Source organism: Pyxicephalus adspersus, chromosome 2 (genome assembly GCF_032062135.1).
Source record: "Pyxicephalus adspersus chromosome 2, UCB_Pads_2.0, whole genome shotgun sequence".
NCBI classification, from domain to species: domain Eukaryota; kingdom Metazoa; phylum Chordata; class Amphibia; order Anura; family Pyxicephalidae; genus Pyxicephalus; species Pyxicephalus adspersus.
The window spans coordinates 148,538,226-148,564,084 of NC_092859.1; the positions used below are offsets into that span (position 1 = coordinate 148,538,226).

General features: G+C 39.7%; 1 protein-coding gene across 2 annotated transcripts in view; it reads left to right on the plus strand.

The window, feature by feature from the left end:
- Positions 1 to 18,823, plus strand: part of ZNF710 (zinc finger protein 710) — a 74,855-nt gene extending 56,032 nt beyond the window's left edge. For both annotated transcript variants that reach the window (XM_072402740.1, XM_072402741.1), the window contains exons 3-6: positions 6,080 to 7,553; positions 11,923 to 12,114; positions 13,042 to 13,216; positions 15,705 to 18,823. In XM_072402740.1, the coding sequence (XP_072258841.1) occupies positions 6,099 to 7,553; positions 11,923 to 12,114; positions 13,042 to 13,216; positions 15,705 to 15,877 (1,995 nt within the window). In that variant the 5' untranslated portion in view covers positions 6,080 to 6,098 and the 3' untranslated portion in view covers positions 15,878 to 18,823. The remainder of the gene's footprint in view (positions 1 to 6,079; positions 7,554 to 11,922; positions 12,115 to 13,041; positions 13,217 to 15,704) is intronic.
- The last annotated feature ends 7,036 nt before the right edge of the window (positions 18,824 to 25,859 follow it).

Here is a 25,859-nt window from a genome sequence, read left to right on the forward strand (position 1 = left end):
TTCCCCTCTTTTTTGGGTCAATTGATTGACTGGGATAAAGTCCTTCACGCACAGACGCGTGGGAGTTCATTCATTCCCGGTACGTGCAGGAGAAGCCGGGATTGCCGGTTATCTTGGTGACTTTTTTCATTCAGTTTCCCAGATTGATCGGGCAGAAGAATTATCACCTGTCCCTTTCTGCCATGATGACCAGCCTGACCTAAACTTAAGTTCTGCTTTAAAGGCCTTCACAGTAAGTGAATTTAGATTTTTGAATATGTTCTTAGGCAGGGTGGGAGTTCCATGCAAACCAGCCAGTTTCTAACACATCGCTAGTTGTTTCCCAAGTGTACAAGTTTTATAGTTTTACAGAAAACCAGACAATCACACAAACAACCCCCTTTGTGGAAAATGTTCACACACCATTTTTTTAACACATTTCTACATCCTATTCCTAGGTGTGAAGTAGCTGAGCATATACAAAAAGCCCTTGTTCTTCCTATACACAGTGCATGAACATCTAAAGACCTAGCGCTCGGTAGGTCATAAAATATTCAGATTGTTGGGCAGGCGATCAGTTCCTCCAGAGGTTGCAAGGGACACCAATGTTCTTTTTGGCTATCTGTAAGGGTGACATTCTTCCCAATGGCCAGCAATGTAAGAGGAATTCTTCCCACTGACCACCACACTAATACACTATGAGCTGTGGATATAGTAATTATAGAAGGGGTTGCCTGAAGACATGAATAATATTTCAGGAGTGCTTTGGAGTTTCCCATCTGCTATACGTCCTGCGCATGTTCATGAGATGTTTTAATGGAAGACGCATGACATGAGCAAATGGTTTAATCCTGTGCATGCGCTTGGGAATTTTGTCCTGCCAGATATAAGATATGGCCAAACAGATTAATCCTGCACATAAAGACGTTTTGGAGGAAGATGTATGACATAGGTGCATGGATCATGATGGCGCAAAACTAGAATTTTCTACCTCACCAGATTTCAGTGGTCAATACCAGACCGAGGGTACAGCTGCCCATCAGCCCTTATTAGATAACACTTATTTCAAGAATTAGGATTTACAAAGACAATCATCTGTGCACAGGTCGCATAAATTTAATTGAAATATATTGGAATCAAATGTCGAGCCTGTGCTGGGTGTCATGTATATATTTCAATGGTTTGTAGTAATATTTGCCTGTAAACCTTCACACACCATTTAAGATTAAAAAATAATACAATAGACATGGTGAGAAGGATGTGTGATGGATAATGAAGTTTCATTCCAGGCAGCACTGTGGCGCAGTGGTTAGTATTTTCAGCCGAGGGTCCCAGGTTCAGGACCCTCGGCTGGGACACGGCCAGGACACTATCTGCATGGAGTTTGCAGGTTCTCCCTGTGTTTAGGTGTCCTCCCACTTTCCAAAAACATGTAGTTAGGTTAATTTGCTTTCCTCTAAAATTAACTTTAGACTGTGTTAATGACATGGTAGGGTTATTAGATTGTGAGCCCCTTTGAGGGACAGCTAGTCACATGACTATCGACTTTGTACAGCACTGCGTGATATGTTGGCGCTATATAAATACCGGTTAATAATAAAAAGAATGTAATGCACACAGCAGGCAACAAAAACTTCAGCATTATTTACAGTATTGAAGTGTTGCTATATCAGAGTTGTAATTTCCAAAGCCCTGTTTTGTTCCTTTGTCTCTACTTTTTTCTTTTTCTGCTTTTCTTCTCTTTCTCTTTTTCTGCAGGCTTTCTCCCCCTCCTTCTTTCTTTCGGTCTTTTCCTGTCCTCCCTCCCTATGTGACAGTGTCCCTTGTTTCTGCAGCTGTCTCCTCCTCTGTCTGACTTTTTTTCCCTCTTTGTCTGGCTCTCACACACTCTTCCTGTTTAACCCTTTCTTTGCTCTTACCTTTTGTACCGTGCCTTCCAATGTACTGACAACATTTTGTGAATCTGCCGGGGTTCCAGCACACACTGTTGGTGTATAACCGGGTCTTCTATTTTGGTTGCATATCCAGTCAACCTAACATTTATCATTTTATTTTGAATCTAAAATGTTCTAATCACCACCTATAGCTTTTTCATAATCAGCAAATATCCTTCTGCAGCAACTAGTTTCCTCTTCTTTTTTTTTAATCTGTTTCCAAAGTTTCTATCTATCTATCTATCTATCTATCTATCTATCTATCTATCTATCTATCTATCTATCTATCTATCCCTCCCTTACATCTAAGGGTTCTCTACAGTTTTATGTAAAGTAAAAATTCTGGTGATCGGTCCGCTTTAAGTTTTTTGATCCACATAAAGTGTATTTTTTTTGCTTTTTTTATTTGGTCAATTTGGAAGCAAATTTTGCGTCGTCGTCGTCGCTTCCATATTCTAGGTATCTAGAAACATATAATTGTCCATGAAAATATTTCACCTTTTTAAATGACTGTTTTATAATTATTCTATAATTATTCTATTTTTCTATTATAATTATTCTATTCTATTTATTTTATTATAATTGGAAGCCACAGTTCCATGAGAAAGAAAATGTTTAGTTTTAATATAAACAGGCAACAGCTGCCACTTATATATTTATTTCTCTCTAATATTCTAGTGACATTTATATACATTGTGAGTGTTTCTGATGTGAATTGGAGAGTTTTCTTGGATATGGTGTGTTTTTCTTTGAATGTGTCTGCAGTCTTTGCACTTTCCTGCACTTGTTGCCCTGGAGCTTCAGACAGAGAGAAGAGTAAATACGGATTGATGCCAGTAAGGATTTCTTGGTTTGTGCCCCTTAACTATCCACCGGCAGGAGAACTACTGGACAGGTTTACATCTCTGTAATAAGTGAAGATAGATATCTGAACAACTAACTTTTTGCAGTTTTAATAATCGCCATAATGATGGATTCTGACAGCCTGAATTATTTTAATAAAAATCATATGTAAAAAAACTGACCTTGGCACCTACAAAGATTTAACACAGTGTGAATTTTAAGCCTGTCTATGCCTTTTTTTTATTACCTTGCATTTATATAGCGCCAATATATTACGCAGCGATTAACAAGTCCATAGTCATGTCACTAGCTGTCCCTCAAAGGAGCTGACAATCTAATGTCCTACCATAGTCATTAACACAGTCTAAGGTCAATTTTGGGGGAAGCCAATTGTCCTGCATATTTTTTGGGATGTGTTACAAAACTGGAATGACTGGAGGAAATTCATTCAAACATGGAGAGGACATAAAAACTATATGTAAATTATCCTGGCTGAGATTTGAACCTTGGTGCTGCAAAGGCCAGAGCAGCCAAGCCACCATAGCTTGCATTTTGCTTATCATGATGCTCATATCTTTTTTTCAGGGCTACACTGCCTTCCAAGGTCTCATGAAGCCCTTATGTAGCCACCCTTTTGTGTGTGCTCCCAGACAAAACCAGAAAACTGTATGAGAAGGGGACACGTGCACAAGTATTATGGGACTTTCGTTACCCAAATGTCATCAACACAATCTAAGGCCAATTTTTGGGGGGAATCCAATTATCCTGCATGTTTGTGGGATGTTAGAAAACTGGAATCCCATGCAAACATGGAGAGAACATACAAACTCTATGTAAAGTATCCTGGCTGAGATTTGAACTTTGGACCCTGGTGCTGCAGAGGCAATAGTTCTAGCAACCAAGCCACCATACCTTGCATTTTGCTTATCATAATGCCCATACTTTCCTCTATTTTCTAGGTGGTTACTATGCCTTGCATGGGGCCTTTATGTTGCTACCCTTTTGTGTGTGCTCCAAACTAAAACCAGAAAAATGTATGAGGAGGGGGCACATGTGCAAAAATATAATAGGACATGGACGCGTGCGTTCAGTCATGTGACCTTCATGTGCCATGTATAGGGTATTCTTGGGGTAGTTCAGAGACGTGGCACAGAGCAATGAGGAACAATATGTTGTAAAGACTACAAAGTGTAAACGCTTGGGCACAGTTCAAACAAAATTAAGAAATGGAATAGCTTGTAATAAGTTTTCTATTTGTTAATTTGTGGTGTGTCTGTAACTTTAACACATAGTAGGAGTGTCACCAGCTCCTACTTTTCTATGTCCCAGGCATTTTGTTGGCCCCCTGTGATTACCAATTATCCAGAGATCATGTCTGGAACGCCGTATTCTTCCTAGATCCCTTTTCCATTACAACAATTAATTTTTGGTCTCTGCAATGTTTTCTTACAATTACAGCATCTGTTAATATTCTTATCCTCCTCTTTAAAAATAGATATACTCTGGAATTATGGTTTAAAGGGCTGCATATTCCATTCCATTTGTCATTTACTGTGTGAGACAGGAACGGTATTCCATTGCAGCCGCTAAACATGGAAAATCAAGTGACTGGACCCAGGCAGGGAGTAATAATTGCAATCACATATAACAGATAGAAGCAGCAATTTTCCACCAGGTTCTCCTTGAATTTCCATGGAATTTCTTCCACAATTGCCCTGTAGTCATAACATGATTCATTATAAATGATGAAATAACCAGGATAAAGATCTTTTATTATTATCTATATGTAATATTCTTTTCAACCAATGAGAATAAATCTTATAATCACATTGCCAATCAATCTTTATTTGCATTGAGATGATTCTAGATTTTTCAGCGTCCAGGAAGAGTTTTGGAACTGGAGGATATACGAGAGCACCCCTAACACTAAAAAATAATCAAGTAGAGGCACAGTGAAAGTAAATATTTAATACTTTATCTTGAAGTTCTATTGCAGTATAAAATAAATTACCATGCAATAACTTTACATGCATGCTTGGATTCACTACTCGATGAATTGCTTGCAACATCATGTGAATAACAGTTGTCCAAACACCTTGTTTTCACATCTTTCAACAACCATTGTTCCTGGTCAGTGGATAAAGATGACAGACCTTGGAGCTCAAAGGGGAACTAATCACGTGATAATCAACCCCCATTCCCTTGCAGGGCACTGCCAACATCTTCTATGTCCTCTTCCCATAAACGATCTTCGACCACCTTGATTGGCCAGGCCCGGGATGATGTAACCCCTATGCAGGTGTGCTGGAGTCCATTCATTCTCAGCATGTGCAGGGGAAGCCGGGATTGCTGGGCATGCACAGCTCAGCTTTTTTGACAGATACCAGAGCAATCAGGCAGGTAGGAAGGATTACTGCAGAAGGGACATCCTCCTGCAATAATGACCTGCCCGACTGTGGATTTTTTTAGTTATGCTTCAAGCATGCAAAATCAAGTTAGCGGTATTATGTCCCAGATCCTTGCAAGACTCCTGGTAGGTTCTGTGCCATGGTTTATAATGTGTACCTAAGCTGTAAAGCTTGATATGCTATAGTCACACAAGCAGGTATTGTGGAATCAGACTGGAGGTGTGAAATTGGAAAAACATACCAGTCACAAGTCCCATAGCATTGTAGTTTCAGGTAACATGTCCTTTAAAGGGTCAGCAATTTGTTGGGGCTCTGCAGAATGGCTCTGCTGAGGTCGACACTCACGGGGCAAACCATGCTAGTTACAGGTCACTGATCTGTAATTGTAATAACCGGGAACAAATAATAAATCTGATGTTAAACACTTTTTGCATGCCTGGCTTGTTGAAGAAAAGGCACAAAATAAAGGCATAGAATAAATTTGTGTTGGGCTCTGCCAAATATTCATATGTCGCTGTAGAGAATATGAGTGGTGCAGGCAGATGCGTTGCTAATTTAATTTCCAAACAGTGGTTGGCCAACAGGATCAGGGATCAATATGAGATTGTTGCATGATCCCTCCTATTGTGTGATACTTCCCCTACCTCCTAGATTGTAAGCTCTTCAGGGCAGAGTCTCTTCTTCCTTCCTGTGTCACTGTCTGTCAATTGCAACCCCTATTTAATGTATAGCGCTGTGTAATATGTTGGCGCTATGTAAATCCTGTTTAAAAATAATAATAATCAAGCCCAAATCAACTTAATGTCTCTTATGTTTATTCATAGCCACAAAATAGTTTTTATTTCTTTACTGATAGTAGTATGTCATTGAAAAATAATACCATTATTATAAAAATACCTTTTTTTTTTCTCATAGGTTGGGGCATGCCATCTTGATGGTCTGTAACATGGGTCCTCTCACAGACTTTGGCACCCAGACCGATGCCGTGGTGGTGCTTTCTCTAGCACAAGCTGCAGTTTTGGGACTGGTGTCAGAAAATGAGCTCTTTGGTGCCTCCATCAGTTCTAGTAGTTTGTTTCTGAACTCAAGAAATGATTGCTCAAATAATGGACCAGTTGAGGATGAAAAGCCAGCGCCAGAGATATTCATAAACACAGAGGGAAAGGAGACGGCAGATTCCATGGAAGATGAAGGATTGGATCCAGAAAAGCATCCAAGGCGTAAAAAACGGCTGCCCGTAAAAGTAATTCCAAAAATTAAATCGGAAAAAGTTGAGGAGGAAAGAGATGAAGGAGAAATCTGCCAAGTGGTGGTGGAAACCAAAAGCGAAGAGCCAGATAATGAGGAAACGCTTCCACAAAATACTCAGGAACAGGAAAGTGATAACACTGTACAGAACAGTTCTTTGAAAATGATCGACCTCAGTACGTTCCGTAGGCGGCCCAGGAGGCGACATTATCGCGAAAGACAGCGCCATGGGGCAGATGCAGACTACAGGCGCGTGGGTCAACAATCTTTTCAAAATTCATACCCCGTGCCTCCAATTCCAGGGAATTCTAATATGAACAGCATGGAAAGTCAATGTAATTATGATCCCAACCTTATGCAGTCCAGTGAAACCGGAGCTCCAGCGGTTGCATCTCCTAAGACGGAAGAAAACGGACAAAATTATTCTTGGTCGGAGACAAATGATTTTGAAACAGACGCAACTGATTCCGCTGAGCGTAACAAAAAAGCCCAACTGGATAGATTAGACATAAATGTCCAAATTGACGATTCCTATCTGGTGGAGGCTGGAGACCGCCAAAAGCGATGGCAGTGCCGAATGTGTGAGAAATCCTATACCTCAAAATACAACCTCGTCACACACATTCTGGGGCATAGCGGGATCAAACCTCACTCGTGTCCACATTGCAACAAGCTATTCAAACAGCCAAGCCACTTACAAACCCATCTCCTCACCCACCAGGGAACCAGGCCACACAAGTGTGAAGTTTGCAACAAAGCATTTACACAGACCAGCCACCTGAAAAGACACATGTTGCTGCACACAGACATCAAACCTTACAGCTGCCGGTTCTGCGGTCGGGGCTTCGCCTATCCCAGCGAGCTTAAAGCCCACGAAGTGAAACATGAAAACGGCAGATGCCATGTCTGTGTTGAGTGTGGACTGGACTTTGCTACGCTGACCCAATTGAAACGTCATATCTCCTCGCACCAGGGACCCACAATGTACCAATGTATGGAGTGCAACAAATCCTTCCACTACCGCAGCCAGCTACAAAACCATATGCTTAAGCATCAAAATGTCCGACCGTTTGTCTGTAAAGAGTGCGGCATGGAATTCAGCCAGATTCATCATCTCAAACAGCATTCACTTACACACAAGGTAGGTCTATAGACTGTGGGCATTGAGACTAAGGGCCTGATTTAGTAAAACTCTCCAAGGCTGGAGAAGATACACTCATCACTTGGGTGATCCAGAAAACCTGGACAAGATCTGGTCCAGGAATAAAAACATTGCTAACAAACAGCAAATGACTTTTAGGAAATGCATTCTAGGTTTGCTGGATCACCCAGCTTCACTGATGAAAGTGTATCCTCTCCAGCCTGGGAGAGCTTTAACAAATCAGGGCCAAAATTTTTCTGAGAAAAGGTTTGTTCCTGTTGGCCACTGCAACCAGTGAAATTCTCCTTTTTTTTCCTGCTTGGTATAGCGGAATGTGATTGGTTGCTTTGTTTTAAAAGACAGGTTCTCTTTTTAGTTTTATAGTACAAGGAGTCGTGTTGTTTCCTTATCTTAAGGTGGAACTAAACCCTCAATACCCATCTGTCCCCATTCCCTCACAGAGCTCCACCATCTTCTTCTCCTCTTCCTAACAATGATCTTTGTCCATCCTTATTCCCAGCATGTGCAGGGGAAGTCAGGATTGTTGGGTAACCAATGCAGAAGCTAGGCATGCGCAGTTGAGCAATCAGGTGAATAGGAGGGGTTATTGCAGAAGGCACATTACCTGTCTCTTTCTAACCTGCCTAATTGTGGATTTTTATTATTCATATTATCTTATTTATAGCCCGCCAACATATTATGCAGCTCTGTACAAAGCCCATAGTCATGTCACTAGCTGTCTCTCAAAGGAGCTCACAATCTAATGTCCCTACCATTGTTATATGTCTTTAATACAGTCTAAAGTCAATTTGGGGGGCAGCCAAATAACCTAACTGCATGTTTTTGGGATGTGGGAGGAAACCGGAGTACCCGGAGGAAACCCACGCAAACACAGGGAGAACCTGCAAACTCCATGCAGATAGTGTCCTGGCTGAGATTCAAACCTAGCGCTGCAAAGGCTAACTAGTGAGCCACCATGGAAACTTTACCTCTGCTTAAAAAGTATGTTCCAGCACAATCCTAATAACATAAAACACTTCATAAAAGTTATGGTAAATTGTAAAGAATTAGGCCAGCAGTGATCTCCGTTCCCTTTTAGCCAGGCTCACCACCCGGCACTTTTCAGTAACCACCCGGCTGTTTTAGGGTGGTTACTGAAGAGTTGGGTCACAATAAAGGGACTGCCATCCACCTACAATTTTGTCCCACCTGGCTTCTGGGTTCAACAATGGGCAAGTATGTTCACAGAAACCCCTCTGGCTGGAATATGAACAAAGCAGAGCAGGCTGGATATGGTAGAACAATATTATACAAGTACTGATATTATATATAAATAAAATATGCTGCAAAGGAAGTCAGGATATAGGTAACACCCAAGGAAGCTGAAACAATCGTATAATTGTCTATAGCTCATATGATTCTCCAACCTACAGACAATGCATGAAATGATCAACAACGCTTGTATCTTCCTGTATAGGAGTTTACAATGATAATACTCTATATGATGCCTAACATTTAGTACAATATCCCTGTAATGCATTAAAAAGCTGCGTCTGTGCCAGTATTTATCTGTTCTTATTCTAAACTGCAGCATGCAGTGAGGTTAATTGGCTTCTCCTCCAAATTGACCCTAGACTGTGATAATGACCTATGACTGTGGTAGGGGCATTAAATTGTAAACCTATTTAAGGGTCAGTTAGTGACATGACTATGGACTTTGTACAGAGCTGTGTAATAGGTCGGCGCTATATAAATACTGTATATTATAGTAACTTTTCCCTGACATTTCCCATACAGAGCTATCTGGCTCCCTCTAGTGTTATCTGGACGAAAACATCTCACTGCTGCTTTATAACTTTCTGTTAAAGGGCATGCAAACCTTTTTAAAATTATTTTTCAGATAAACATGTAAAAGAGATCTATTGCATGTGTAGAATTGTGATACTTTGGAGTTATTTATGTACATGAGGCTTGTCATACATCCTCATTCTGTACAAAGGCTCAGCTTCCCCTATTGCAATGCTCACACAATAGTTATTTGCTGTTCTTTTGCACAATTAAAGTCTAAATCCATACATGCACAGCAAATAAATAATATAACTATTTGATAATTGATATGTATTGAAATAAAAAAATCCTTTCAAAAAACCACCTTATTCAATCAATTTCATCAAAGTATCGAAATAAATTATAGAAAAACACTTGGATTTGTTTTTTAATAATTTGCAATTATTTGGCAAATGTTTCAATACTGGACTTAATCCATTCCAGGTTTGCTGGATCACCCAAGTTCTTCATTGATAGTCTATCTTCTCCAGTCCTGGAGAGCTTTAATAAATCAGCCCTATGAAAGGAAAACAGAATAGTTTGTATGGTAAACCCGAAGCTGAAGTTTAATATAAAGGTATAATTTCTGTATGGAAGCTGTCTCATTTGCCATAGGATTTGATTTGCTGACCATTGAGCTCTGGGACATTATTATTAATAACATGTATTTATAAAGAGCCAACATATTACGCAGCACAGTACATTAAATGGAGGTTGCAGATACAGACAGTGACACAGGAGAAGTAGAAGACTCTGACCAGAAGAGCTTACAATCTAAGAGGTGGAGGAATGATGTTAGCCAACCATTTATTCTACAGCAGCCTTTCTCAGCCATTTTACCCCTGAGAAACCTCTGAAAATATTTTTAGGCCTCAGGGAACCCCTGTTAAAACCAATATATTGGCGGTCAGTGGAAAAAAAGCCCCAGAACTATGCAGGCATCATCCAATGGGATGTCAATTATTCACAGATTAAGGAACCCCGAGCAACATCTGGAGGAACCCTGGGGCTCCTTGTTAATTTCTTACAGCCAAAACATTAAAGGTTTAATTCTGAAATATTACCGGTATGACTGGTGATTCAGGAAGCCAATATGAGAGAGGAAGTCGCACAGCAAAGATTCAGGAAATGCACTCCCAATGGCCTATAAAAAGCTCTGCGTGCTGTAGAAGAATCTATAGATTCCACGAGGGGCTAAATTTGGAAAATATAGAAAAACTAGTGTTTGTTGGCATTGATAGCTCAGCTATTGCTTTCACTGAATGCCTATAGACAATGTTATAAAGTATTATTTCAAGCAATCATGGGAAATCAGGGGAAATAATACAGAAGATACAAAAGTCTATAAAACCCAATCTTACATTAATAAAACCCCTGATAATGTGGAGCAGTTTCATATTGTGGGTTCCTATAGGCACTCCAGTTCCCTTCCACATTCCAAAGTATATTGGTAGATTCATTTGCTTCATTCCAAAAAGTGACCTTTAACTACGCTCTTGCGATCTCTGTAATAGACAGCTTGATGTATCGGTGTGATAATTATATAATTATAATTTAGGAAACACATCAGAATCAACCAAGGTTCCTCCGGAGTTTGCTAGAGGTTCCGTGAGCAATGAGCAGTTTGCACCTCTCCGGTCAGTTTAAGTGACACCAATCATCTTTTTGTCTGTCTGTAAAGCTACGTACACACTTCCAAATATTATCGTTAGAAAACGAACGATTATGACCGATCAACGGTTATACTTGAACGATGGTATTGTGCACATTTCTGTACATGTTGTAACGTTACGACCGTTCAAATAAAATCCACCAATATTGTACACACGCTAGATACAATCGTTTGAACGATGCAGGGAGTGACGTGTAAAGGAGAAAGTGTATTGCAGAAACATCCACGATCACTAAACGACTGTAAACGCGATAGTGAACGATCGTCAGCCAATCAGATCTGCCGTGACGGTTGTTCATTTCCAACATCAATCCTTGTTCATCTGCGTCGTTGGTCACCTTTTTGCAAACGTTTTTCAGCCGATTTCTCCCTGACCCCATACTGACGTTGTGACAGTTTAACATATAATTATCTCAGTGTTTCATTTTGTACAGAACATATAGGGCTCTTTCTTCACTTCATTGTGGACTTTCCTATACAATAAGTATATGGAATACAACAAAATATGCAGAATATCCGACTCCAGAAGGCCAATCCAGACCATCACAACATGGGTGATGCAGCAAATGCAAGGCAGTTCACTCGTTCCATCATCAAATGAATGTGACATTCACATCCCACCGGACGCCTCCTGGTTATGTGTTTAACTCCGAAGCAAAACTTTATGTTCATAACTTCCCAAAGCAATGCGTTATAATGGTCAAAATCTACAAAACGCATAAGTCATTCCATTGCATCCATCTTTTTATGATCAATTTCTCCGTACATGTTCTTATTGACAATTTCAGCTTTGTTTCTTTGAAACTCCCTCCTGTACTTTGCTGTGTGATGTGTTTTGTGATAATATTTGTTCTTCTTTGTTTGTTTCAGGGTGTAAAGGAGTTTAAGTGTGAGGTTTGCGGGCGGGAATTCACTCTGCACGCCAACATGAAGCGCCACATGCTGATCCATGCCAGCGTCCGCCCATTCCAGTGCCATATCTGCTTTAAGACCTTTGTACAGAAGCAAACTCTGAAGACCCATATGATCGTTCACTCACCGGTCAAGCCGTTCAAATGCAAGGTAGGAAAATATTCCCCTAGCTGGCTCTGTTTACTCCTCCAATGACCTACTAATGAATTTGTCACTCATAACCTCATCACATGCACGGCTCCAAGACTTTTCTAGAGCTGCCCCGACTCTCTGGAATGGTCTTTCTCGTCCTATTCCGCTTGCTCCTACTTTCTGTTCACTTTAAAGAGCACTCAAAAATCTTTTTATACTCACCTACCCTTCTGTCTCTTAAATCCTCACTACTCACCCACCATTCCATATCCCCCTTCTATTGTGTGATACTTCCCCCACCTCCTAGATTGTAAGCTCTTCAGGGCAGGGTCCTATCCTCCTCCTGTGTCACTGTCTGTATCTGTCTGTCATTTGCAACCCCTATTTATTGTACAGCGATGTGTAACATGTTGGAGCATTATAAATCCTGTTTATTAATTATAATATTATTAAGGTACGAGGCATAAAACCTGCTGTCACTGCTCATTAGGTCATTCCAAGCCATAGAATTGTCAGTGGGGGAATAAAACACAAAATACACATACAGCATAAATTTTATTACCTACGCCATATTAATATTATGGAATTGTCTCAAGCTGAGCAGAAATCTCAGTGTCACTGTTACTCTCACATGCAGCCATTCTGTAGTATAAATCACTATTAAAAAAAACATCATATCTATCAATAGAAGAGGATTACACTGCCATAGTAGCTAGTTCTGGACAACTGGTAAGTTTAGTAATGTCTTACACCAAAATCTGCAGTGACTACATATATAAATCACATATATAGAATCTGTGATTTCAGAGTCATGTTACATTCTGTTACGGGGAATGTGAGAACACAAATTTTGCCTTTATTTTTGTTTCCTGAATTCGCACGCTATGTGTCATACTAGAAATAAGCAGCAATATTCTCACCTGTTTGTTTTATTTTGTTCTTCAGGTTTGCGGTAAATCTTTCAATCGAATGTACAACCTGCTGGGCCACATGCACCTCCATGCGGGATACAAGCCTTTTAAATGTCCCTATTGTTCCAGCAAGTTCAATTTGAAAGGAAACCTCAGTCGTCACATGAAAGTGAAACATGGAGTAATGGATATCACATTAGAGAATCAAGGTAAGAGGATCACTGGCTATTTGTAAAGAGAAAAAAAAAATACACAAAAATGAATCACTTTTTATATTTTAGTGAAATGTCTGAAAATAGGCAATTCCCCTTCCTGTTAATCTATCATCTATGCCATATTCCTAATTTATTATTATGCTAAACAAAAGGGAGAAACAAAAAAGCACTCCCTGGGACTTTTTAGGCACTTTCAACAGTTAACGATGATCACAATGTATATAAAACACCATAAAAATACTAATTTATTTAAAGCATGATTAAAATACATAAAAACATGTTATCCACTGTATTATATATTAGGTGTCTTTTATATCAATGTTACACATATGGTCTATGCAGAGCCTAGTCAACTTTATCAGAAACAAAACGACCTACAATGGCAAAACAATTAAATATATATATAAAACATATATAAACTATACATAGACCGCACCCGGGTCAGCCAGGCAGTTCTTTCACTGTGAAAGATTTGTCTTGCTGACCTGGTCATTGCATGGCTTTGTTCCTGATGAAGCGGACTATGCCCAGCAAAATGCGTAGACCATATTTTGATGAAGCGGACTATGCTCTGCGAAACGCATGGACCATATCTCTAACATCAATATAAAAGACACCTAATATGTGATACAGTGGATAATGTGTTTTTTATGTATTTTGATCATGCTTTAAAAAAATTAGTATTTTATAGTGTTTTATATACATTGTGATCATTAACTGTTGAAAGTCCCAGGGAGTGCTTTTTGCCTTCTCATTTCTTTTATTTTGCGTAATGTCAAATAAAACAAATGTGTTCACTTTGTCACCGCATGAGCTTCCTTTCATGCAGCAATTGTACTTTGCTACTTCCTCACTACTTCAGCCAACACATCCTCAACTCTTTACCATTTGCTGTTTGCCTGAGGAACAGACGCCTAAAATGAGTTCTCTTCATTATTATTATTATTTCAGACAACCACAGACTCATTAGGCCTGATTTATAAAAGTTCTCCAAGAGAGGATACACTTTCATCAGTGAAGCTGGGTGATTCAGAAAGCCTAGAATGGATCTGGTTCAGGATTAAAAACATTTGCTAACAAACGGCATATGACTTTTAAGAAATCCAGGTTTGCTGGTTCACCTAGTTTTACTCCAATGGGGTCACCGTTTTGTTTCTGGAAACATCTGTGATTAAATCTTTGCTCACTTTGGAGAGTTTCCCTTTTATTTCCTGTGGTGTCTTTAGGACACATAAGAGGGAGAGATTTCCTTAGATAGATGCAAACAGCAAAATTTAATCTTATAGATTATTCCTTGCTCTGCGCAAAACTAAAAAATGTCAGTCATGGGCAGCACAGTGGCTCAGAGTTAGCACTCTGGCCTTTGCACCGCTAGGTCCCAGATTCTGGACACTATCTGCATGGAGTTTGCAGGTTCTCCCAGTATTTGCGTGGTTTTTCTCTGAGTACTCTGGTTTCCTCCCACATCCCAAATACATGCAGTTAGGGTAATTGGCTTACGCCAAATTGACCTTAGACTGTAATAATGACATATGACTATGGACAATAGATGAGGGATAGTTATTGGCATAAACACTGTGTAATGATATTAATAACAGCTTTATTCCTCGCACACTGCTGGTAAATTTGACACTAGAAACAAAGCAGAAAAAAAAATGTAAGAAGAGCGCCTGTTTGCATACAGCATAAATATAGGATGGATAGTAAATATGGACAATGAATGAGCAAAACTCACGAAAGCGCATATATTTCCTTTTGACACTTCCTTGAATGCTGCTACTAGCAGTGATCATTCAATATTACATTACCAAAAAAAATTCAATGCATATATTACTCTGAGCCTGTTTATTTGCTGATAACTTTATCATTACTTAAAGTGGAAATTTCACTAAAAAATAAAAATATCACCTACTCTGTAAGATCCCTCTACAAACGGGTCCCGTGCTGTCTTGGCTTTCCTCCTCTTCAGGTTCTTTCTCAGCGCCCAATTTCGAATGGTGCAGGCATGAGATCAGGTGATGTGTCTTTCTCCAAATGTAAAAGAGTTCTTACTGCACATGTGTGAGATCGAGCTCTTGTTTTTTTTTTATGATAAATAAACCTCTATTGACACATACACAATCTCAGGCATGTGCAGAAGGAGCAGTCCACAGGATCCTAGGATATGTAACACAAGAATATCCCTTTCTGTCTTTACTGCCGCATTGGTAAAGATTGAAGGGGAAACCTGCAGCCTCCAGGGATACTCCCCATACAGATTAGAAAAGAAAAATATTTTTTTCATTATCTAAAAGGGAAAGCCACTTTTTTACATAATGTTAAAAATGTGATGATAGGTTGGCTTTAGTATAGCATAGTAGCAATAATAATAATAATAATAATAATAAAGGAGAGCTGAACTGGTTCATTTTGGAGTTTGATGGACTTAAGGCCTGTTGATCCTCTCACTTCCTCTTTTTAAACTTTAATAATCTCTTTGCAGACCATTTGATGGAGCTCCCAGATACTGAAACCAATGAAATGGACAGCCAGCAAGAGATGGAAGATTATGAAGAGAACTCTTATGAATATGGTGAAGCAGACAATGGGACTGAAGAGAACAGTTCACCGACTGATCAATCCATGAAAGATATGGTCTATTATAATGTCTTATAGTTCCAGTCCAATGTCCTCTATCCCAAGGAATTTCCAGATTGACAGGAGAATTCTGAAAGACTGTTTTATTTTTCTTTATTCCGTAGAAATGATTTTGCATTTAGTGCAGAGCGTTTTGCCGTCAGCCTTAGAATAATAATATCGTGTTCAAATCAGAAGGGCGACATTGTATGACATTGGCTAGTAACTGCCGATTTGCCTTGATTTAGTTGAACATTGGTGATTTCCTTTTTATAGATTGTATTTTGTGTTTTAGTAGTTTAATGCACTGGCAGTATAATTGTTTTATTATTTGGATTTTACTGATCATATCTGAAATATCATTCAGCAACCTGAAAGAGATCTGGTGCAGCGGCAGGGACGATCCATGACACCGGCTTTCGTATCAGACACCTGTGTGCTCCACATCGCAATGAATGAGGATTTAAGTCCATGGCGGCAGCAATGCAACCAATCCAGGAGTGACTGCAACATTCTATATTATTGGAGGACATTATACTCAATGTAATGAAGATTCTATATAAAAGGCATTGATAGGAAATATATAGGAAATATACAACACGTATTCTACCTCCCCTGCTCTCTGCGCGCGTGAGAACAGACTCCTGTATATTACACCAAAATATCAGTGTGCTCTTCTTGAAACTCTATTTTACCCAGCAAGAATCGTATAAATGAATGTAATGATCACTATGTAGAAAGATTTTAATTTCAAACCCACGTTGTCAAAGAATAACTAAACCAAAGAACAAAAGAGAAATACATTGCAGCTTACTAATAGTTTGGTCCTTTTTAATTGAGTCCATGTTTTTTCTTATGATCTGCTCTGAAAGCAAAGCTGTTATGGTAGTGTTAACTACTAATTCCATCTCCCCCTATGCAATGGAGAGATAACAAGGCCATCATGATTTAAGTCCAGCAATGGCTCCCTCCGTAGATGCAGTGGAGGACTGAACAGCCAGAATGAAGTGTGCAAATTTGCAGGATTTCCAGGTAAAAACCAAAGGATGACACCCGGAAAAACAAAGCTAATTAAACCACATCTAAGGATTGGTCAGCTGCAATATATTACATTTTTGTTTTTGGGTTTAGAAACACTTTAATGCACATGTGAAACAATGATCTATGTAAACCACTGTCATTGAAAGGGTAAGTGCTGTGTTTGCCCCTATTCAGGCTTTTCCTGTGCCGAGTTATTTTGGAATATATCATATTTGTCTATAAAAGGTATTTCCCAAACCTTCCTTCCAGCACCACACCATCTTGTTTTATTTCCGGAAATCCATTGACTTAAGTATCCATTATCAGGCTGCAGACAGGATTTCCAGTGGAGTTTTGGTCATGCAATAGTTGGTGCAGTGCTGGGCTGGGAAGATTTTATTTGGCCCTTCTGAGATAAGTATAACTTCTTACACAAAATTATCGACCACCGTTAAGTCGCTCTCATACTTTTGGTCAGTATGCCGTTATCGGCAATCTAATTTGTCAGTATAAGGGGCTCACAGGACTATACCCGTCTATCTGATTGTTATTTATTGAAATGGTATTTTTGGCCTTTGTGTGCCTGGGACAATAATAAAGTGGAAGTAGGATGACACGGCCATACCTGTATCCAGTCAGTAATAAATGATTGGGCCATCTGAGAGAAGTATCCTAGCGTATAATAGTCTTGCCAAAGGAAAATGCAGAACATACTATTGTAGATAGGATTATATATTGTATGTGAATCTTCCTCTTACAAACAAAAGATAATCCTGATTTTCATTCCACAAATCGTACATATAAACACTACAATACTATGAAAAAAGACATATTAACTACCACGGGGCTAGTAGTCTGTTTCTTTAATCTGAGAGATGATAGGTAGATAGGGTTGGTATTAGGAAGTATAAGAGCCCCCCTAGTCCTTGTTTCTGTGCAAAGAAATCCCTGACCCTTTGCAATTACAATTCATGTGCATTATCCATGGCAAGGTGCATTAGGTTGCCATCCATTATAAATGGCACCGCAGTGTACAATGAAATGTTACATGCGTTATTGTTCATTGCGGTAAGGGGTTCTTAAAAGCAGTGCAGTACCATATAGCAATGGCTGAAATGAGAAATTGGTGCAAGCAGGAAATTCTGCCAAAGATAAATGTTACCCCCAAAAACCGCGTCTAGTATGGTCCGTCCGTCACGCTTCTGCCGTTGTTCATTGCCGTGCGTTGTATCTAAGACTAGAAATGTATTGACAACTCCATGGCAGCATTTGAGTCCCCGTACACTGAAGCTGTTGTGTCAATATGATTTCATTGCTACTGAGTATATGTTGGGATGAATGTAGATATCTGAAAAAATATATTTATTTTATCATGTCTGTCTAATATTTTAACTTCTATTTTAACAATGGTGAGTTTCTTTCAGAGAAATACAAATTCTAAAAAAAAAATAAAAGTGTAAACAAGTCTGCGGTGGCACTAATGGTTCTTACAATTCTTGTCACGAGATATGGACCAAAGAAAGATCACCGAATCAATCAAAGCTTTGTGTTATAAATCTAGAATTTCAAGCAATGCCAGACTACAGCTTTAATACAATTCTTACCTATTGAATCCTAAAATTTGGGTGTTTTAAACCCCACCCCTGAGCTTCTTTCAAACCCTTAGCTCCACCCCTGAAAATCTGGACTGCCCCCTGAGGAGCAGTTAAGTATCATGGCTTTAATATTTGAGCAGCTGGTATAAGAAACTTGAAATTGTAGTTAGCCAAGCATTGTCTACATCTTTGTTGGAACTGATAAGTGAATATGTCCGGCTATGTTTGTATAGATTATTGCTTTTAGTAACGGATAACAAATTTTTGTAGTACTTATCAATGTATTTTAATATTTTTACTGGAAATAAAGTTTGTACAGCAAGTTACCATCGCAGCCTATGAGGTAAGAATTAAACCTGAAATACCTTAACTTTTTGGGTAATGTTTAGTTTTTGGAGAATGTCTGATACACAACAAGTGAAGGAAATGGGTTTGTGAACCCTCCAGGGGTTTAATGGCAATGGAAGGCACACAAAATAAATATTTATATACACACAAATGTATATTATAATATAGGCTTAACCCTTCAGGTCTATGGAAGAAGTTGACAAGCGCATTCACCATGACATATGACACCAAGTGCGTCAGCAAAACTGCCAGCAGTGTCTACTAGCAGCAGCAATTTTCAATTTTTTAATCACTCGTGTTTGTTTTATTAAGGGCTTTGTGGTCATTTATCATTTTTTGAGCAGTGAAATGCATGAAAATGCTTTAACTGCTGCACGGCCATCTATGTGAACAAACCCTATGCCAAAACCTGAAAGCAGTCCTTTGCAGTGACACAGCTTACCCAAGCACTGTAAAGCCACATGCAAATGTCACAAGACTGTAGCTAAAAACAATTTTATATTTATGTTGCTGGAAGCCATTTATAATGTTTTATAATCAACGGATAGGTGAATGAGTGCTGTACATGCAGCATCATTCTATGGAGAATTCAGAGCGAGCAAGTCGTGCGCTGCTGTGCTCTCCTCCACTGTGTGTGTGTGTGTGTGTGTGTGTGTGTGTGAATTTGATTTCACATTTGGGTGACATAACCCCATTCAACATTGTATTCACTACATCACCCAAAATTCAATAACAACTGTATAGGTATTAGATTTAAGAACACAGATTCAATATGCTTGTTAAATACAGCAAAAAAAAAAAAAAGCACACCACATTTTTATCTTATCTTTCCAGGGGACTTTCTCCCAGAAGGCGTCCACTCTCCTCTAGATAGATAAGACAAAAATACAGCTTTTTGGTAACACACATCATTCAAAACAAAAAGAAGCCTTCAAAGAAAAGAATGCAATCTCTACAGTCAAACATGGAGGAGGTTCACAGATGTTTTGGGGTTGCTTTGCTGCTTCAGGCACTGGTAACTGGACTGTTTGCATGGTATAATAAAATCTGAAGACTACCAAAGAATTCTGGGGTGCAATGTAGGACCCAGTATCAAAAAGCTGAGTCTCAGCCAGAAGTCATGGGTCTTACAGCAGGACAATGAGCCAAAGCATAATTAAAAAAGTACCCAGAAATGATTTAATACAAAGTGCTGGAGAGTTCTGAAGTGGCCAGCAATCTAAATCCTATAGAGAACCTGTGGAGAGAGCTAAAAAATCTGAGAGACCTGGAGCAGCTGGCAAAGGAAGAGAAGTCCAGAATTTAATTAGAGAAATGTAAAAGACGCATTGATTGTTACAGAAAGCGATTAACAATTATTTCTTACAAAGGGTGAGCTAACAAGTATTAAGCCAAGGGTGCCAAGAATTTTATCCAGGCCATTTTTGACATTTTGTGTGGAATGATTTTTTTCTCTCTACTTTTTGTGTTCTTCCAGTGCCAACAAAAGAAATAAACCTGATAATACCAAAGAATCTGTAATTGCAACAACTTACTGGGAGGGGTGTATTTTCTGACATAAATGCAAAAGTGCCAATATTTTTGGCCAGGACTGTAAATGCAAGAGACATAAGGTGTAGATTTTAACCCACTTTGATGAAGCAACAAATGTCGCCACTTGTGATCCCCAGCTATCACTGACGCCATTCTAATTGTCTGCATGCTGGCACACAAGCTCTTGGGACTCAAGGAGCTAAAGTCATAGGAGGTGAAGACTTCCCAATTAATGCCAGCCGAGGAGTGCCGAACAACGCAGAGTGGCTTTGACCGAGAAAGGGTTCGTCTTTTACCAACCATGGGACACATGTGGAGCAAGAAGAGTTCAATGGGGTGAATGCATCTGACATGCCTGGACATTGTGAAGAATGCCACCCTTACAGATAACCAAAAAGATCATTGGTGTCACTTACACTGACCTGAGGGGTGCAAACTGCTCATTGCTCAATGAACCCCCAGCAACCTTTGGAGAAAACCTGATTGAGAATGACTTCTCCAAGACCTATTGCTGCTCAGACCTAAGTTATTAAAAAAATAAATAAAATAAAAATAACTGTGCCTAAAGCTACGTACACACGTCAGATTTTTATCGGCCAATTATCGGACAGTCGGTGTCGTCCATCGTCCGGACGCCCGACCTGCCGGATCCACGGACGATGGACGACAGCCGATCCTAATGAAAGGGAAGGGGAGAGCGCGCAGCAGGGTGCCGCTCCGTCGCTCTCCCCCTCCCCTCTCCATAGAGCATGAACGGTTCTGTATGTACAGCACCGTTCATGCATCGTGCACTCCCTTGTCGTTGGAAAGGATCGTGAAAGATCCTTTCCAACGACAAAAATTGCAAGTGTGTACGCAGCTTTAGAATGAACACTGAACCATTGCTTTCCATCTTTGGCACCATCAAGCAGATTACTTACCAGTGTATGCTTAGGGTTCTTTGGCCATTTACCAGGTTGGTGGTTTGTCCATAAGTGGTGCTGCAGCAGTGGAAGCTGATCACTGAACAGGCTGATTAGTAGGGGTAGTGAAATCTCAGAACACAATTACAAATACAGCTCACATGGAGCATGCCTTGCAAATGTATCTGTGCTGCTCACTGAGGTTGAGTTTTATTAGGAACCCCTAAAACAAATGTACTCATAAAATGTAAAATGTATATAAGACTTGATCTTCTCTCTTACATCACCATACTTCCAAAATAATCCATAATAAGAAATATGGCAAAATGACTTTTGCCTGTAAAACTACCACCCTACAACCCTAAGTTCCTGCAGACCACATCCATACAACCCAGACACTGATGTCTCCTGTACTGGTATACTAAACTAATCCAAATTTCTCAGGACACTGAATGTCATATTCCTGCAACTATCACCATCAAAATAATAAAGCACAATGAGTCTGATTTTTAAAGCCCCCCCAAGTCTGGTGAAGACATCATTAGAGAACTTGGGTGATCCAGCAAACCTGGTAAGGATTTAGTAAAACTTATTTGCTATTAGCAGATGTTTGCCCTGGATCAAATTTATTCCAGGTTTGCTGGATCAATTATTGGAGAACTTTAATCTGTATATGCAATGATCAGCGAATCCTTTATGTAAAGTCTCCCTAGTGATGTGGTCCCGGGGTTCAGTTCACGTAGAGTCTTCCAGCAGTTCTTATGAATACTTGTGCAGTGTAGAACTCATAAATCATCCAGCTGACCGAGGGGACATTTGCTGTTACCCCATGATTGATGCCAGACATATAAATAGAATCCATATCTGGAGCAGTGCAGGCGACCTCTATATGAATGTGACGGCATATCCTGCCCCAGGGTGACATTCTGCTGATTTCCTAGTCTTGAACCTCAAACATGTCACAATTTCTGTTCCATACGGTAAGGTGCAATGTTAAGTTTTCTTTGCAGATGTTATATTACTGTTTGAGCATAGAACAATAAGGCTAGGTATGATTATCATTTCAGGGCCGATATCAGACCAGAATCTGACGTGTAGTGCTCCTTCGATGTAGGGACAGATCCACGTACGACTAATACAAGTGAAGGGGAGAGAGCACAGTGGGGTGCCGCTCCGTTGTTCTCCCCCTTCTCCATACAGCAGAATGGCGATGTATATATCATCCAGCCACAGATACTGCAACCTCACTGCGGAGACATATCAAACCTCATAATCAGATTGCACCTAAAAGAAGAAGTCAGGAAATACCACAATGAGGAATATAGGCTGCAAAGTTACCTTAGTTGTCGCCAACTTTATTCTGCTTTTCAGGCCAGTTGTAGTCCTTGCAGCCAAATAAACAGCTTCAGTCTGAAGTTTGAACATTCATCCAATTAATTATTGCAGGTGTGTACCCAGCTTTAGTATGGGAGCTGCAGCAATACACACACAAGACCTGAGTCCAGTGAGTTGGGTTCTTGAAGAAACTCCATCTATTGGCAGAGTAATACACATTGAATGTTACCACATCTCCCTCCCAATCTCCCTCTGGTGGTAGGTGGCAGTATTTCATGTAATACACCTCTCTAAGAGGTAACTATGCTGAGCCTGACACCTTTTTGCACCAGAAAGGCTCCTTAAGGTAAGCTATTGAGATATTTGTGTACCATGGTGTGCAGAATGGCTTCAGTTTCTGGTAAATCTGTGCTAGCTTCAGACAAGCTGTCCAGAATCAGTATAAACCACTGGTTAGAACTTTTACAACACTAAAACCTAACGGATCTAAGGCTTTCCCTCCATTCTTGCAGTTAAAAGCTTCTTTCTTGCATAGAAATTGCTTACTTAGATTAGACTGCACACAGTTCTAGTGTGCATTAAAAGCTGCAGCGAGTCACAATAATCTCCTCATTTCCCAGCTGATGAACAAACATCACCACCCAGCACTATCCTTGCCTCACTTACTTTATTCACTGGCATGGATTACTTTTATTCATGGCTGGGCATCATGTGTGGGTCCTATCACAGTTACCAGTTTACAGAAGCCTAGAAAAGCAGTTGCATAACCTCCAAATACATGCAAAACCAGAGACCCCCTGCAGCTTTATTTTATAGACATATACTCACATATTATATTAACATTGCAGGACCTCATCCTGTACTCCATCATCAGCAAGTGGTCTACAGAACAAAACCTTGGTAATATGGGTTATTCTTGTCCAAGTTGTCTCGTTCATCCAGGTATCTAGTAGTTAAGCTTTAGTTACAGTGAGTACCAGGAAAAGGATTTAGTATTTTGCTCAAGCCACTTCAGGTCTAAATTTGTATTTAACATTACAGGTCCAGGAAATGCAAGCAATGCTAAATAGGACATCATTCTTGGGTGCCCATGCCAGTGTAATGATGTACCACCAGGGTATATGGCTCATGGAGAAGGCAAAAGAAAATTGAAAATACTAGATGTTTAACCCAGAAGAGGAGCAGAACAGTCTGCAGAGTGAGAATTCTAGGTAACCTTTAAGCACCATGGGCTTCTTTCTTAAATCAAACGTTTTAAATCCTTGTCCAGGCTTTACATACATGTCTATAAAAAAAACTTTCATCTTTAGCATCCAATGCATTACATTTCCTACACCGACCATAATATGATGTGGACACAGCCTGCCTCCATCATCAGTAACAGACCAGGAAGTAGGCAGGCTGACCTCACATGCAAATCTTAATAGGTTAGAAAACCGACAACAATGCCACAAGGACATATCAGGTATAAATCCAGTGTGGAGTCCAGGACCCTGAGGTTACATAGTTTAGTCAGGTTGAAAAAATACATAAGTCCATCAAGGTAAACCACTAGGGAAATAAACATATCCCAGATATAAAACCCTATGGACATAGTTTATAAAGAGGAAGGCAAAAGACCCCAATACAATTAGCTCCAACAGGAAAAAAAAATCCTTCCCGATTCCATTAGGCAAACAGATGTTCCCAGGATCAACAGTCTATTATCTTTAATCCCCAGTTATGTTTTGTGCTTCTAGAAACATCCAGTTTTTTCCTAAAGAAATCTATAGTAGTTGCTGAAACTACTTCCTGAGGGAGTCGATACCACATTTTCACAGACCTTACAGTGAAGAATCCTTTCCTTTTATCCGGAGCTTTAACTCTTTTCTTCCAGATGTAAAGAGTGCCCTCTTGGCTTGGTTTTAGATCTATTGAGTCACATGTAGGGTAGGACCCATTCTGAACCTGCAAATGCAGAGCAGTGTATTCACGTCGCTGAAGCCAAACTACCCACAACTGACTGCGATATCTGCCTACCAATAAGCACCCTTCATATCCAACCCTTAGCATCTCAAAAACACACTTGCAACTTACTCCCAAGATCGCTGCAGCAGACATGTTGCTTATGAAAACCCTCCTCATGTACCTGCCTGTTATTAACATGCTAAAAATACAGATTATTCAGACATCAAATTCCAGTTCATATACAAGAAATCCTTTGTAACTTCGTACAGACAACTTATGCCATAAAATAGTTAAGCCAGAGTAGGCATAAATTGACAAGAATAAAGGTATAATTGGATGGGTACACTAAACACACAATGTACCTTTGTCATGTACACGTTGCATTGGATGCAGAACATCTAGCAGGGCACTGCCAGCTATCATTCTACCTGGGGGAAGCACTAGGCAATCATAACTGCAAAGATGCTGTAGTATTCTAGGTACTGCATGGCTTATCAAGGGCAGCATCATTTTATATCTCGTACATCCCAGATGAAATTAGCACTGATTTTTAGTGCTATCTAGGCAAAAAAAAAAAAAAAAAAAAAAAAAAAAAAAAAAAAAAAAACTTTTGAATAGAGTAGGGAAGGGTTACACCTTATTTTTACCACTGTGTGCCCAGAACAAAAAACAAGGGGAAATCTTAAGTGGGACAAATATTCCTAGGGGCAACCATCCCAGGCTGGAACAAATTGGCATTCTGCTGCCAATGTTGCATCCAATCAAGCCAATACAGGCACCAAACACTGTGCACATGTACAATATGCTATATTAGGGAATTTACCATCATTCTTCCAAGATAATAGAAGTATTGTAAATGGCAGCTAGCGTACAGGATGTTTGGGTATACTGAATGGTTGCCAAGTACAACATTGTGTACAAGTGACATGCAACACCCAGCAACTGTCTAGTTTGTCCAACAGTTACCATTCAAGACACTATTTGCTGGAAGACATTTGCCAATAATTCCAATCCCTTTATAATTGCTACAGGTGCAGAAGGTCCATATAAATAGTTATTTATACATTTTACTTTTGATATTTACTCCAAATGGAAATCGGATATCTAAAAAGCTATGTACCAGGTGTAGGGGTAGAAATTTGCTTTTCAGTTAAAAAAAAATTCTATTCATGCAAAATGAGTGTTTTGGGTACACATGCTAAGATTACATTTCCTGTTCCAACAGGGACCGGCAATCTTCACTAAGCACTGCTATGGCTCCATAGCCCCCAAGAGTAGTTGCACAAACACTGATGGTAAGGGACACCCATTGTGTAAAGAATAAAGAACACAGGTCTCAAA